Raw genomic sequence first — 17,569 nt, forward strand, 5'->3', positions numbered from 1 at the left:
GGACTGACCTTACCAAGTGAGCACTTCCAACCTGGTTTTAAATATCATGAATATCAGCATATATGCTGTAACGTTGTATGCTTGTTGGGCAGAATTGTTTAAAAAAAATGTATTGACTTTTTATTAGCATCAGTAATTTGCAGAAGGAATGAATATTTATTATTTGGGAAAGAAGGTTAATAGCTTTTGAAGCTATTGTCAATCACCATTCCCCAGCAAAGATCAGGATTTGATGACTGGGACTCTGTACCAATGCCCCACAGAGTGAAATACTTTGCTTCAACTTACACTTGTTTGGAAACATGCCCGGATACCAAGAACAAGCCAATTTTGCAACTACATTCCCCAATTCATCAAAAACCTTTCCAAATCCTCTGCAGGAGCCTACACACCTTTTTTCTGTACACTGTTACTGACTCTTCATCTCCTGCAGCTGTTACTTACCTCACTATGCTTGCTCCCCATCCTGTTGCTTCACCTTCATGCCTTACAGAAAAACAATGCTGTTTAAGGGTAAGTAGTGTGCCACATAGCCTTTGCAGCTCAGGCTAAAGTACTGCAGTGTGTGCTAAACATAGCAGAATCTGCAAACTCTGGGGGAAATTTGCAATCAAGATGGTGCCTTACACAATAGTCAGTTTCTTTAAACATGTCACTTTAACCTAATGCTGATCATTTGGTATTCTTTATCAATCTTTTTTATTGAGTTTTAAATAGATAAACATAACAATGATAATGATTCAAAATTCAAGATTCAAAAACTTTATTGTCATTCTATCCGTACATCAGCTCTGCAGGGCAGAATGAAACAGCGTTTCCCAGGAGCAGTGCAATCATAACATAACAAACGCAACACTAAATAATAAACATAACAATAAATAGTAAAACACAACAGCCACTTGTCAGTTAAAAACAAATTATAAATGTCCAATGCAAGTTAAAAGTGTCCAAGACAGAGTCAGGTATTTAGCAGTCTGACTGTTTGTGGGAGGAAGCTGTTTAGTAGCCTTGTGGTTTTAGTTTTGATGCTCCTGTAACATTTACCTGATGGCAGAAGAACAAACAGTTCATGGAGAGGGTGTGAGGGATCTTTAATGATGTACCGTGTCTTCTGGAGGCATCAACTCTGAAAGAGGTCTTGGACAGAAGGTAGGGAGACCCCAATAACCTTCCCTGCTCCCCTAACCACCCTCTGCAAGGCTTTTTTGTTGGCAGCACTGCAGCTGGAGTACCAGGTTGTGATGGAAAAGGTCAGCACACTCTCAACCACGCCTCTGTAGAATGTAGTTAAGATGTTAGTGGGGAGTGATGCTTGTTTAAGCTTCCTCAGAAAGTGCAATCTCTGCTGGGCTCGTTTCACAATCCCAGTGGTGTTCCTGGACAAGGTGAGATTGTCCGAGATCTGCACCCCAAGGAACTTGATGTTTTCCACTCTCTCCACTGTGATGCTGATGCTGAGGGGTGTGTGCTCAGGCTGAGACCGTCTGAAATCGACAATCATCTCCTTGGTTTTGGTGACATTAAGCATCAAGTTGTTGTCACTGCACCAGCTCTCTAGGTGTTTGACCTCCTGATTGTTTCATCATTTTTGCTGATGAGCCCCACCACTGTGGTATCATCAGCAAATTTAATGATCAGGTTCTCCTTGAATCTGGCTGCACAGTCATGTGTTAGCAGTGTAAACAGCAATGGGCTAAGCACACAGCCTTGTGGAGATCCAATGCTCAGTGTGATGGAGTTAGAGATGTTCCTGCCAACACGGACTGACTGTGGTCTGTCTGTCAAGAAATCCAGAATCCAGTGACACACGGTAGTGTTAAGGTCAAGCAGCAACAGTTTCTCCACTAGTCTTTGTGGGATGATGGTATTGAACGCCGAACTGAAATCTATGTACAGGATTCTGACATAGGTGTCTTTGTTGTCCAAGTGAGAGAGAACTGTGTGCAGTGTGGTGGATATTGTGCCCTCCGTAGAGCGATTTGGACGATAAGCAAACTGTAGAGGATACAGTGATGAGGGGAGGCTGGCTGTGATATGAGGCTTGACAAGACGTTCAAAGCATTTCATCACTATGGGGGTCAGGGCAACGGGACAGTAATCATTCAGACAGGCTATAACTGATTTCTTTGCTACAGGGATGATTGTGGAGGTTTTGAAGCATCTATGGACAATGGCGTGACTAAGGGAGATGTTGAAAATGTCTGTCAGGACATCTGCTAATGCATCAGCACATTCCTTGAGCACACGTTCAGGGATGTTGTCAGGACCTCCCGCTTTTCGTGGGTTAACCCTGGCAAGGGTCTTCCGTGTTTGCTCTGAATCAATGATTGGAGCCGGCTAGTCAGATGGTAAGAAGGGACTGGCTCTCCCCCTTGCTGTAGTGTTTGATGCCTCGAAGCATGCAAAGAATTTGTAAAGCCTGTTAGGAAGAGAGGCATCGCTGTCATCAGTTTTCTGCCTGATCTTGTAGTCTGTGAGAGCTTTAATTCCCTGCCACATCTGTCTGGTGTCACCTGTGTCACAGAAGTGTCTATGTATTTTGCCCGCGTACGCCCTTTTCGCTTTCCTGATCCCTAGTGAAAGCGCAATGATACAAAGAGATCAGGGTTACATTAATAACAGTTAATGTATACATAAACAGACTCCGATAATGCGTGTAATCTAAGCCTCCCAATCTCTTAGTAACTAAACATGAAAAAGATTCAAAGAGAAAAAATTTTTACAAGAAGGGGAAAAAAAATCCCCCTGAACTAACAAAAAAAACCAAAATAAAAACAAAACAAAAGCTGGGCTGCCTGTTTCATCGGTTAAAATCGTTATTTGTCATTAACTCCGCACAAACAAAAAGTTATTGAGAAGGATTCAGAAAAGGTCAGCTTACATCATATGAAAATGCTGAATAAATGTTCTCCAAGTTTCTTCAAAAATTTAACCGAAGGGTCAATAGTGCCACTCCTAATTTTTTTCAAATTTAAATATGTTATAGTTTGGGAAAACCATTGAAATGTGGTAGGGGGATTAGAATCTTTCCATTTAAGTTAAATGGATCTTCTGGCTATTAACGTAACAAATGCAATCAAACGGCAAGGGGATAATTGACTAGAGTCCATCATTGGTAATTCAAAAATTGCAGTAATAGGATAAGGTTGTAAATCAATACGCAAAACTGCTGAAATAATATAAAAAATATCTTTTCTATATTTTCCCAAGACCAGAACATATGTGTCAAGGAAGCTACCTCAGACTTACATCTGTCACAGACAGGATTTATATGGCAATAAAAATGAGCTAACTTATCCTTGGACATATGGGCCCTATGAACCACCTTAAATTGTATCAAAGTGTGCCTAGAACACATTGAAGAAGTGTTAACTAGTTGGAGAATTTTCTCCCCATTTCTCTATAGGTAAAAATACCTGAAGTTCTCTTTCCCATTCATTCTTAATTTTATCAGATGTACCTAGATGTATTTTCGTAATCAGAACATAGATAATTGTTATTAAACTCTTCTGATAGGGGTTTAAACCTAAAAAAATTTCTGTAATTTCAGTTTGATGTGGTACCGGAAAAGTAGGAAAAATAATATTCAACAAGTTTCTAATCTGTAACTATCTGAAAAAATGTGATCTCGGCAAACTATTGATTAGACAACTGTTCGAAAGACATGAGACAGTTATCCATGAATAAGTCACGAAAGCATGTTATTTCCTTTGTTCTCCATAAAAGAAAAGCTTGATCAATTCAGGATGGTTGGAAGAAAAAATTAGATGTAATAGGACTTTATAGGCTAAATTTATTCAATCCAAAAACTTTATGAAATTGAAGCCATATTTGTATTGTATGTTTAGTTATTGGATTAGTCATTTGCTTAGTCAGTTTAGTAGGTGCAAAGGGAAACAAGGCCCCTAAGATAGAAGCCAATGAGAACCCCTGTACAGATTCGCGCTCAAGGTTCACCCATCGTGAACAATGAATTTCATCCAGTTCTTGTGTCCAAAATGTTAAATATCGAATATTAATTGCCCAATAATAGAATCTTAAATTCGGCATTGACAAACCGCCCTCCTTTTTTGATTTCTGTAAATATTTCTAAGATTTTTATTCTGCCATATATATGAAGAAATTTTAGAATTGATAATATCAAAAACAAAGACTTAAAAGTGAAAATTGGTACCGTCTGAAATAGATACAGAAATTTAGGTAAAATAATCATCTTAATAGTATTAATTCTACCAATCAACAATAAGGACAATGGGGACCATTTAGTAAACAGTTGTTTAACGTGATCAATTAATGGTAAAAAGTTAACCTTATGTAGATCCTTATGCTTCTTAGTAATTTTAACACCCAAATGAGTAAAGTAATCAGTAACCAGTTTGAACGGTGATTGTCTATAGATTGCAGCTTGCATATTTAATGGAAAAAGTTCACTCTTATTAAGATTCAATTTATAACCAGAAAAAGTACTAAACTGAGCAAGTAGTGATATTATTGCAGAGGTGAATTTCTCTGGGTTAGAGATATATAGTAACAGGTCATCTGCATATAGTGATACCTTATATATCCCATTCTCATGAATAATGCCAAATATATTGGGTGAATCATGAAGAGCAATTGCCAAGGGCTCCAAGGCAATATCAAATTTATCAATTCCTTTAATCTTATCAAGCAATGTACGTATTTCATTCATTTTTTCAATCTAGCAGAATATGATATAATTTGACCGCAGATGTATACTTTAAAAGTATCCCATAATATCCCACTGGAAATTTCTTCCGTAAAGTTAGTTGAAAAGAAAAAGGCAATCTATTCTTTAATAAAGTTAACAAAGTTTAAGTCCTGAAGTAGAGTAGAATTGAACCGCCATTCCCTAGCGCTAAAAGTTACATCAGCTAATTTGATTGATAGTCTCAAGGGCGCATGATCGGAAACGGTGATTGCATCGTACTCACAGGCAGTAACAGATGGAACTAATCAACGGTCGATTAAAAAGTAATCAATTCTAGAATAATTATGATATACATGAGAAAAGAGTGAGAACTCTTTATCGTTAGGATATAAAATCCTCCAAATATCTATAATTCCAGAGTCAACTAAAAAGGAATTAATAAGAATAGTAAACATGAGGAAATCTGCAGATGCTGGAATTTCAAGCAACACACACAAAATGCTGGTGGAACACAGCAGGCCAGGCAGCATCTATAGGGAGAAGCACTATCGACGTTTCAGGCTGAGTCCCTTCATCAGGACGAAGGGTCTCGGCCCGAAATGTTGACAGTGCCTGGCCTGCTGCGTTCCACCAGCATTTTGTGTGTGTTAATAAGAATAGCACATTTGTTTGGAGGTACCTGATTGGATGCAGACCTGTCCATCGAAGGATTCAGGCAACAATTAAAATCTCCGCCCATTATCAACATATATTCATTTAAATTAGGAAGGCATGCAAATAAATGTTTATAGAATTCAGGATAGTCAGCATTTGGTGCATAGATATTAACCATAACAACTTTTTTGGTTATAAAGTAAACCATTATTTAATAGAAATCTACCATTCGGGTCTGAGATTGTTTCATAGTGAACAAATGAAATCGAGGAGTTTATAAAATAGATACACCTTAGCTCGTGAATTAGAATGAAATTGTTGCCTTTTCCAAAACCTAAAGAAATGCTGATTATCCTTCTTGCTCATGTGAGTTTCCTGGGTAAAGATAATCTGAGCATTCAATCTATGAAAAACTTTTAAAATCTTCTTCTGTTTAATCGGATGATTCAAACCATTCGTATTTGAGACAAAGTTAGTAATATTATCTGTTTTAACCATATAACCATATAACAATCACAGCATGGAAACAGGCCATCTCGGCCCTCCTAGTCCGTGCCGAACTCTTAATCTCACCTAGTCTCACCTACCCGCACTCAGCCCTTAACCCTCCACTCCTTTCCTGTCCATATACCTATCCAATTTTACCTTAAATGACACAACTGAACTGGCCTCTACTACTTCTACAGGAAGCTCATTCCACACAGCTATCACTCTCTGAGTAAAGAAATACCCCCTCGTGTTTCCCTTAAACTTCTGCCCCCTAACTCTCAAATCATGTCCTCTTGTTTGAATCTCCCCTACTCTCAATGGAAACAGCCTATTCACGTCAACTCTACCTATCCCTTTCAAAATTTTAAATACCTTGATCAAATCCCCCCTCAGCCTTCTACGCTCCAATGAATAGAGACCTAACTTGTTCAACCTTTCTCTGTAACTTAAGTGCTGAAACCCAGGTAACATCCTAGTAAATCGTCTCTGCACTCTCTCTAATTTATTGATATCTTTCCTATAATTCGGTGACCAGAACTGCACACAATATTCCAAATTTGGCCTTACCAATGCCTTGTACATTTTACCATTACATCCCAACTTCTGTACTCAATGCTCTGATTTATAAAGGCCAGCATTCCAAAAGCCTTCTTCACCACCCTATCTACATGAGACTCCACCTTCAGGGAACTATGCACTGTTATTCCTAGATCTCTCTGTTCCACTGCATTCCTCAAGGCCCTACCATTTACCCTGTATGTTCTATTTGGATTATTCCTGCCAAAATGTAGAACCTCACACTTCTCAGCATTAAACTCCATCTGCCAACGTTCAGCCCATTCTTCTAACCAGCATAAATCTCCCTGCAAGCTTTGAAAACCCACCTCATTATCCACAACACCTCCTACCTTAGTATCATCGGCATACTTACTAATCCAATTTACCACCCCATCATCCAGATCATTTATGTATATTACCATCAACATTGGGCCCAAAACAGATCCCTGAGGCACCCCGCTAGTCACCGGCCTCCATCCCGATAAACAATTATCCACCACTACTCTCTGGCATCTCCCATCTAGCCACTGTTGAATCCATTTTATTACTCCAGCATTAATACCTAGCGACTGAACCTTCTTAACTAACTTTCCGTGTGGAACTTGGTCAAAGGCCTTGCTGAAGTCCATATAGACTACATCCACTGCCTTACCCTCATCAACATTCCTCGTAACTTCTTCAAAAAATTCAATAAGGTTTGTCAAACATGACCTTCCACGCACAAATCCATGCTGGCTACTCCTAATCAGATCCTGTCTATCCAGATAATTATTAATACTATCTCTAAGAATACTTTCCATTAATTTACCCACCACTGATGTCAAACTGACGGGTCTATAATTGCTAGGCTTACTTCTAGAACCCTTTTTAAACAATGGAACCACATGAGCAATACACCAATCCTCCGGCACAATCCCCGTTTCTAATGACATCTTAAAGATCTCCGTCAGAGCTCCTGTTATTTCTACACAAATTCCCTCAAGCTCCTGGGAAATAGCCTGTCAGGACCCGGAGATTTATCCACTTTTAAATTTCTTACAAGCGCCAGTACTTCCACGAAGAGAAGAAATTGTTCAAAATCTCTCCCATCTCCCTCGGCTCCACACATAGCTGACCACTCTGATTCTGTAAGGGGCCAATTTTATCCCTCACTATCCTCTTGCTTTTAATATAACTGTAGAAACCTTTCGGATTTACTTTCACCTTATTTGCCAAACCAACCTCGTATCTTCTTTTAGCTTTTCTAATCTCTTTCTTAAGATTCCTTTTACATTCTTTATATTCCTCGAGCAATTCCTTTATTCCATGCTGCCTATATCTATTGTAGACATCCCTCTTTTTCCGAACCAAATTTGTAATATCCCTTGAAAACCATGGTGCTTTCAAACCTTTAACCTTTCCTTTCAACCTAACAGTAACATAAAGATTCTGTACCCTCATAATTTCACCCTTAAATGACCTCCATTTCTCTATTACATCCGTCCCATAAAACAACTTGACCCAATCCACTGTCTAAATCCCTTCGCATCTCCTCAAAGTTAGCCTTTCTCCAACCAAAAATCTCAACTCTAGGTCCAGTCCTGTCCTTCTTCATAATTATATTGAAGCTAATGCTATTGTGATCACTGGACCCGAAGTGCTCCCCAACACATACATCTGTCAGCTGACCTATCGCATTCCCTAACAGGAGATCCAACACTGCCCCAACGCTAGTCGGTACTTCTATGTATTGTTGCAAAAAACTATCCTGCACACTTTTCACAAACTCTAAACCATCCAGCCCTTTTACAGAATGAGCTTCCCAGTCTACGTGTGGAAAATTAAAATCTCCCACAATCACCACCACAATCACAATCACTACAAGTATCTGCTATCTCCTTACACATTTGCTCTTCCAACTCACGCTCCCCATTAGGTGGCCTATAATACACTCCTATCAGTGTTACTACACCTTTCCCATTCCTCAATTCCACCCAAATAGTCTCCCTAGAGGAGCTCTCTAATCTATCCTTCCAAAGCACTGCCATAAAATTTTCTCGGACAAGCAATGCAACACCTCCTCCTCTGGCCCCTCCTACTCTATCACACCTGAAGCAACTAAATCCAGGAATATTTAGTTGCCAATCACACCCTTCCTGCAACCATGTTTCACTAATAGCTACAACATCATAATCCCAGGTATCAATCCACGCTTTAAGCTCATCCAGCTTTCTTACAATGCTCCTAGCATTAAAATAGATACATTTAAGATACTCTCCACCACCTCCTCTCTTTTCATCCCTTACAATGCATTCAAATTTATTATCCTTTTCTTTCTTCTCCCCTACATCTTCGGGCTGAGCGCATCCCTTCTCCATCACCTGCCTTTCCTCCCTCACACACTGTCTACTTACTTGCTCTACTGGTGAACTAGCCTCCTCTCCCATAGTTTCCTCAAATTGATTCTCGCCCCCCCATCTTACTAGTTTAAAGTCTGCCCTGTAGCCCTAGCAAACCTCCCCGCTAGGATATTGGTCCCCCCAGGATTCAAGTGTAACCCGCCCTTCTTGAACAGGTCACGCCTGCCCCAGAAGAGGTCCCAATGATCCAGAAACTTGAATCCCTGCCCCCTGCTCCAATCCCACAGCCACGCATTCATCCTCCATTTCTACTCTCACTGTCGCGTGGCACAGGCAGTAATCCCGAGATTACTACCTTTGCGGTCCTTCTTTTTAACTGCCTATACTCTCGTTTTAGGACCTCTTCTCCTTTCCTACCTATGTCATTGGTACCTACATGTACCACGACCTCTGGCTCCTCACCCTCCCACTTCAGGATATCTTGGACGCGATCAGAAACGTCCCGAACCCTGGCACCAGGGAGGCAAATTACCATCCGGGACCACCGATCACCTCCACAGAACCGCCTGTCTGAACCCCTGACTATCGAGTCCCCTATTACTATGGTCCTCTTTCTTCTATCCCTACCCTTCTGAGCTACAGGGCCGTCCTCTGTGCCGGAGGCCCGGCCACTGTCACTTCCACCAGGTAGGCTGTCCCCCCCCAACAGTACTCAAACATGAGTACTTATTGTCAAGGGGTACAGCCACTGGGGTACTCTCTAGTACCTGCCTCTTCCCCTTCCTGACCGTGACCCACCTATCTGCCTTCCGTGGCCCCGGAGTGACCACCTGCCTGTAACTCCTCTCTATCACCTCCTCACTCTCCCTGACCAGGCGAAGGTCATCGAGCTGCAGCTCCAGTTCCCTAACTCGGTCCCTCAGGAGCTGCAGCTCGGCACATCTGGCGCAGATGTGGACGTCCGGGAGGCTCGGAGACTCCAGGACCTCCCACATCTGACACCGAGAACAACAAGGTGCCCTCACACTCATACTTCCCAAATAACTGAAAATAACAAGAACTAAAAGATAAGCCTACTGTGCCCTCTTCTGCCTAAGCCCCCTGAGCCCAAGCCCTACACTCTGCTCCCCGCAAACGAAGCTGCCCGCTTCTTAAGGCTGCGTTCTTTTTATATCTTGCCTCCTTCACGCGCCTGCGCAGTCCCACCTCTCAGAACTCCGATCTGAGAAGCAATTGGACAATTTGAAAATGGCCGCCGCTGCACTTTCTCTCAAAGCCTCGCTGTCCTCTTCCAAAAGAGGTTTATTTGAATAAACCATATGGTATGTAAAGGGTTAACCTTCCTGCATTGGAAACTCATGAATCAGGAAGAGGGAAAAAGGTACGACAATTAAGACATATCTGTAGTTTCAGTTCAGCCCAGATGAAAAAAACTAAACTAAGGATAGCCCCGTCCCCCCCACCCACAAAAGCCTGAAAACTGGCCAATAGGCAACCAGAAAGCTAACTAGAATCTCCCGTACCCCCACTCTCTTGATGGCAAGTCTCCAAAATTGAAAAAAGATGCAAAATACCACCCAGTCAAAACATTGAAAAAGCAATGCCATTTTTGCAAAACATTTTGAGAAGCGAAATCTTAAAAAGTGAAACAGAATACAATCTTATTAATATTTCAGGAAAAAAACCATCAGTCACCAGATCAGAAAAAACTACAAACTCTTAACAGTCAGATCTATAAACTGGTTATTAATTCATAAACTAAATGAATACAGACACAAAAAAAATTGAGAAAAATGCAAACTTCCACCTTAGTCAAAACATTGAGAAGGGAATGCTATAAAGAACACCAAACAAGTGTTTTTTTAAAAAAATCAGCCATTTGCAAAACATTTTAACAGACAAGCTCCCAAAAAATGAAACAGAATACAATCTTATTAATATTTCAGAGAAAAACAGTCAATCACCAAATCAATTTCTTAATTATTTTCAAAAAACGAACAATTGAAAATAATAAAGTAGCAACGGGAAAAAAAGAAACTTAAACATAGAAGCATAATAAAAATCCATATTCCAAAACAGAACACGAGTGTTATCAAACCAACGGCAAAAATCTTCAAACTTCAAAAGTCTAAATCTATGAATTGATTACTAACTTTTAAACCAAATGAATACAGACAGAAAGAGACAGTAAATTTATTAGACAGCTGGGATTGAAAGTTGATTGTCAAGGAATTGTTGAGCTTCTTCCACGGATTTAAACCATTTACGTGATTTGTCAGGCAGAACAACCCTTAAATGAGCTAGAAATAGCAGAGCTAGTTGAAACTTTTTTTGATAAAGCTCCGACATCACCGGTTTAAAAAGCAATCTTTCTCACATCACCTGGGGACTATAGTCTTCAACCAGTCGAAACTTGAGGTCCCCGTGTTCAATAACCCCTTTCCGACAGGCAATTTGAATTAAATGCTCCTTGGTTTGCACATAGTGGAATCGAAGTATAACAGGTCGGGTCTTCAGCTCTTTCGGGGGTTTGGCTCTCAGAGCGCGGTGGACATGATCAAGTATAGGGATAGTAGAGAAAGCTTCAGAGCTGAACACCTCCATTAAAAATTGAGAAAATAATTTAGTAAGCTCACCACTCTCAACATCTTCTCGGAGTCCAATTATTCGCAGGTTCTGTCTATGACTGCGACTTTCCAGGTCAATAATCTTGAGTTTATACTGTTCCAGTGTCTGAGTAGTTGAAGTTAATTTCTTTTCCAGCGCATCCAATCTGCGATCTCTCTGTCTTCCAGCTTCATCGAGTTCAGCTATTTGACGCTGTTGTTTCTCACTCTCCCACTTAAGGGCTCCCAGTCTATTTTCGATCTCCTTAAATACTAGTTCCAAAGTAGAATTTTTTTTATTGAATTTATCATCCAGGAGTTTCGACATAGCTTCCAAAGTGAGTGGAGATTGTTTAAGGTGTTTAGGATCTCTTTCTTTCTTTCCACTTCCATTACCAGCTTCCTTGCCTTCGGCTGATGCCTTTTGCCCTCTGGTATTCATTTTCCGCAATTAAAAATCGAAGTTCGGGCATATAAAAGTGTTATAAACACTTTAATATAAATAGTGAAAGGGTGGTAAAAAAATTGAAAAATGAACAGAGCAAAGCCAAACAATGACTTACTAGTGCCCCAAGAGAATCCGATCATTTGGTATTCACTTCAGCAGTTCTAAATTAAGATTGGAGGAGCATAGTCATTAAGTAGTAATTCTGTTCAGGATCTCGGTGATTTTCCTCAGGTCCCTTTCCTTTTTCATAATTGTTGAAACTGGCTTGTTCTCCCAGTGGTTTCTTGACCACCCAGGTCACTATGAATTTTTTAAACTATTTATATAAATGCACAATTCTATAAGACAGTGAAGCTAATTATCTAGATGAGATATTTAATCCAAGGATCCAACAACTCATTCTGTTACACGTGAGGTTGCTTGTAATGTTAAATATTAATTCTGTAAATCATTGAACCTTAACTCATCAGGAGTTCATTCAAAAAAGCAGGAAAGTTCAATGTTTCAATATTGTTTAATAACATTGCAATCAGAATATTCCTGTTTGTGAGGTAGGCAAGCTGTGGTTTCATTTGCAGCTGGCACCTACTTGAATTTGCATATTTTGAGCAGGAGGGCGTGGCAACCCACTTTCTGCACAGGCAAACCGGCTTACAAATAGCCAGCGTGCAGGGGGAGACTTTGGTAATGAACCTCTGACGTCATTTCCGCCCAGAGAGGGCGGGCACTAGGGATTTAAATGCCAGCGCCGCGAAGTTTGAATAAACTAGTCTCGAAACAACTTACCAACTGTGTGTCATTATTTCAGCGCTGTGTGTGGCACATCGCTACATTGTTGACCCCGACAGTCCAAATGGGATTTGGACCAAAGATGACCAACTCTTCATCTGTTCACGCAGTTTCGCTAAAACTGCCGACTTTCTGGACACTGCAACCACATGTGTGGTTTAGCCAAGCAGAAGCCCAGTTCCAGATTCGGCAGATATCCTCTGATTCCATGCGTTACTACCACATGGTGAGTGCCCTTGACCAGGAGACGGCCGCCCAGGTTGCGGATTTCATACAGTCGCCCCTGGAAGAAGGCAAATATGAAGCGTTCAAGGTGCTGCTCATTGGGACCTTTGGCCTCTCACGGTGTGAGTGGGGTGCCCACCTGCTTCACCTGCACGGTTTGGAGGTGTCAGCATTGATGAACGAGATGCTGTCCCTGGCTGACAGACACAAGCCCTACCTCATGTTCGAGCAAGCGTTCCTAGAACGACTGCCCGAGGACATACATCTGCTGCTGGCCGACGCAGATTTCAGTGACCCCCGGAAGGTGGTGGCCCGGGCAGACGTGCTGTGGAAAGCCAAGATGGAGAACGTGGCGTCCGTCCGTCCGATTACCAGGCCACGCGCCCAACAGCAGACCAGGCCAGGCCCGGCAGTGGGGCGCACACAACACAGAGGCAGGAGTGAGGAGGCCAGTGAACACTGGTGTTTCTACCACCAGCCGTGGGGCACAAAAGCCCGCTGTTGTCGCCCGCCCTGCAAGGGCCAGGGCCAGCTGCCACTAATGACTATGGAGGCTGGCCACCAGGACAGCCTCTTGTACGTCTGGGACAAACAGTCGGGACGCCGCTTCTTGGTCGACACCGGAGCAGAAATCAGCATCTTGACCCCGACGGGGTACGACACCCACAACAGGAAGCCAGGACCCACCCTGAGGCCCGCAAACGGCAGCACAATACGGACCTATGGCAGCCACACAGTGCAGCTGCAGTTCGGCGCCAGCTGGTTCACGTGGGACTTCACACTGGTTGGTAGTTGGTGGCCCAACCACTCCTGGGGGCGGACTTCTTGCGAGCTCACAGCCTGCTGGTCAACCTGCAAGGGAAAAGACTGGTACATGCCAAGACTTTCCAGACATTCTCCCTGGGTGAAGCCAAGTTGCTGGCCCCACACCTGGACTCCATCACGCTGTCAGACAACAAATTCACCAGAATCCTGGCGGACTTTCCATCGATTCTGGCAGTTCACGGCAGCCATGCCCAGACACGGGGTACAGCACCACATTCCGACCCAGGGACCACCCCTCCACCCCCGCGCAGGAAGGCTCCCCCCGGAAAAGCTCCGCCTGGCAAAGGAGGAGTTCAAGAGGATGGAGGAATTGGGGATCGTACGGAGGTCCAACAGCCCATGGGCCTCCCCCCTGCACATGGTGCCCAAAGCAGCCGGGGGTTGGAGACCATGCAGCGACTACCACAGACTGAGTGAGGCTACCACTCCAGACCACTACCCCGTGCCGCACGTACAGGATTTTGCAGCAAACCTGCAAAGGGCAAGAATCTTTTCCAAAGTAGACCTCGTCCGGGGATACCATCAAATCCCGGTGCGCCCTGAAGACATCCCCAAAACAGCACTCATCACCCCCTTCAGCCTGTCGAGTTCCTCCGAATGCCGTTCGGCCTGAAGAATGCTGCACAGATGTTCCAGCGGCTAATGGACGCAGTGGAACGCGACCTGGACTTTGCGTTTATCTATTTGGATGACATCCTTATAGCCAGCAGTTGTCATCAGGAGCATCTGTCCCACCTCCGCCAGCTCTACTCCCGCCTGAGTGATTTCGGCTTCACGATCAACCCGGCCAAATGCCAGTTCGGTCTCGATACCATCGACTTCCTGGGCCACAGGATTACCAAAGACGGGGCAACACCTCTATCCACCAAGGTAGACGCGATCCGCCACTTTGCCGGGCCCAACACGGTCAAAGGCCTGCAGGAGTTCGTTGGTATGGTGAACTTCTACCACCGTTTCCTCCCCTCAGCAGCCCGTATCATGCGCCCTTTGTACACCCTGATGTCGGGTAAAGGCAAGGACATTACTTGGGACGAGGAGGCAACGGCTGCTTCCGTTAAAGCCAAGGAAGCCTTGGCAGATGCCACGATGCTGGTACACCCCAGAACGGACGTTCTGGTCGCCCTCACGGTGGACACATCCAACACAGCAGTCGGTGGGGTGCTGGAGCAGCTCATCGAGGGGCACTGGCAACCCCTGGCGTTCTTCAGCAAGCACCTACAACCACCTGAACTCAAGTACAGTGCTTTCGACTGGGAACTGTTGGCACTGTATCTGGCAATCCGGCATTTCAGGTACTTCTTGCTGCGTTCACGGTCCACAAACCGTTGACCTTCGCGTTCACGAAGGTGTCCGATCCCTGGTCGGCTCGCCAGCAGCGACATCTGTCCTACATCTCCGAGTACACGACGAACATCCAGCATGTCTCGGGAAAGGACAATGTTGTGGCAGACGCACACTCCAGACCAGCTGTCCAGGCCCTGTCCCTGGGGGTGGACTATGTAGCACTGGCGGAGGCGCAGCAGGCAGACGACGAAATGCCCAGCTACAGGACCGCAGCTGCAGGACTTTCTCGTAGGACCAGGTGATAGGACCCTCCCGTGCGACGTGGCTACCAGCCAACCTCACCCCATCGTCCCAGCAGCCTGGAGGAGGCGAGTTTTCGACTCCATACACAGTTTGGCGCACCCATCTATCAGGACAACTGTCCAGCTGGTCTCCAGCAAGTTCGCGTGGCATGGACTTTGCAAGCAGGTCAGTGAATGGGCCAGAACGTGCGCGCAGTGCCGAACAGCCAAGGTGCAGCAGCACACTAAAGCCCCACTGCAGCAGTTTAAACCCACTCACCGGAGGTTCGACCACATTCATGTGGATATCGTGGACCCCTACCAGTGTCCCAAGGAGTGCGGTACCTCCTAACTATGATAGACCGGTTCACGAGGTGGCCAGAGGCAGTCCCGCTCACTGACACATCTGCCGATTCCTACGCCCGAGCACTGATCGCAACCTGGGTAGCACACTTCGGGGTACCGACCCACATTACCTCCGACAGAGGCGCCCAGTTCACCTCCAGCCTGTGGTCGGCTGTGGCCAGCCTTTTGGGAACGCAGCTACACCACACTACTACCTAGCACGCTTCCACCGTAACTTGAAGTCGGCTCTCATGGCCTGCCTGAGAGGGCCTAACTGGGTGGACGAGCTTCCCTGGGACTTGCTTGGAATTCACACAGCGCCCAAAGAGGATCTGCACGCCTCGCCGGCCGAGTTGGTGTACGGTGCGTCCCTGGCTGTCCCGGGAGAGTTAATACCAGCCGCAAGGGGGCAAGAGGAAGAACCCGCAGCAGTCCTGGACAGGCTACGTGAAAGGCTCGGCAATCCGGCCCCCGTACCAACTTCACAGCACGGACGGACCCCGACCCATGTACCCAAAGACCTGCAGAACTGTAAGTTTGTGTTTCTACGAAAGGGTGGACACCGGGCACCGCTACAGCGGCCGTATGAGGGGCCATTCAAGGTGATCAACAACAATGGGTCCACGTACGATCTGGACATTAGAGGGAAAGAGGAGGTTTTCATAGTGGACCAACTCAAACCAGCCCATGTGGACTTGGCACAGCCGGTCGAGGTTCAGGCACCGCGGCGCAGAGGCAGACCTCCCAAACATAGGCTGATCCAAACTGTGGACATTGGGGGGTGTATTGCCGGTTCTGGGGGGGGTGGATCGCCGGTTCTGGGGGGTGGTTATGTGGCGACCCACTTTCTGTGTGGGCGAACCGGCTCACAAACAGCCAGCGCGTGGGGGGAGACTTTGGTAATGCACCTCTGACGTCATTTAAATGCCAGCGCCGCGAAGTTTGAATAAACTAGTCTCAAAACGACTTAAAGACTGCGTGTCGTTATTTCAGCGCTGTGTGTAGCACATCGCTACAAGGGAAGCAATAATGGGGTAGAATTGCAATGAATTCTTGGTTATGTATGCAGTCTTATTTCTTCCTCCTTCAGCCAACCATGCTATTTTGCAGAAAGGTATCCAATGACGAGTGATTCATAAAACATGCTTGGTGACACCTATTACAGCAGGAGCTCATGTTGAGGATCTAAGTGCGGAACTTCTCACACCTTTTCATTTTTACTTGCAGGCACCGTATTTGGAAGCAAAGATATGTTCCATGGTTTAGGACTTTTCATTGACACATACCCAAATGATGAGACTGCTGATGTGAGTGCCAGGTGATACCCTAACCTTGTTCTATGACTGCTTTGTTAATACCTCTTAAACTTAATGTCAACAAGTTTATGGTTGGTTATCAACTTGAGGTTGTCCATCTTGAAAGAGATTTAACAGCAGTAGTCAGTTATGAAAGGACTTGCAGTGGTGTGTCTAATTAAATGAATCAATAACAGAAGAACACAGATTTGGATGGTAAAAAAGCTTTAATTAAAGAATTTTATAACTTCAAAATATGATTTGGTGATCACAAGCTGAAAAAGCGGCAGATGTGCATCTTTTCAAAGGGATTTGGATATAGGTATAATTCTATATAGGAAAATTTTGCAGTAGAGTACAACTGTATTGTGTGCTATGATTCTGTTATACAGTAGTTAGTTTTATGCACACTATTTGGCCCCAGGTAAAAACAATCACCTGTAAATCACAAATTTATCAAGTCTCAATTCTCAGCTCCAATTGTGTCGTAGCATCAATGGCTTCCCTTTCTCAACCTGGTGTCAAGCACTGTCATGACTGTTTACATACTATTTACAGGCAGCTAAGTTTCAGCATCATGCCTTCTTGATTGATAAAATTCAAAGGACCACTTTCTTAACATTTCAGTCATTCTGCAGAATTGTTTTTATTGGCATTACAGATAACGCTAGTGTTTAATATCCATTTCTTGGTACTCAGAAGAAAATGGGAGAAATGTAAAATTTCCACATTGTAGCAGGTTATTTGAAGGTGCCATGCTTC

General features: G+C 44.1%; 1 protein-coding gene across 1 annotated transcript in view; it reads left to right on the plus strand.

Annotated features, from left to right (window-relative positions):
- Positions 1–17,569, plus strand: part of lman2 (lectin, mannose-binding 2) — a 67,597-nt gene that overhangs the window by 19,198 nt on the left and 30,830 nt on the right. The window contains exon 4 of the mRNA XM_059989969.1: positions 16,740–16,819. Within this exon, the coding sequence (XP_059845952.1) occupies positions 16,740–16,819 (80 nt within the window). The remainder of the gene's footprint in view (positions 1–16,739; positions 16,820–17,569) is intronic.

The sequence above is a fragment of the Hypanus sabinus genome, chromosome 15, assembly GCF_030144855.1.
Source record: "Hypanus sabinus isolate sHypSab1 chromosome 15, sHypSab1.hap1, whole genome shotgun sequence".
Classification (NCBI taxonomy): Eukaryota; Metazoa; Chordata; class Chondrichthyes; order Myliobatiformes; family Dasyatidae; genus Hypanus; species Hypanus sabinus.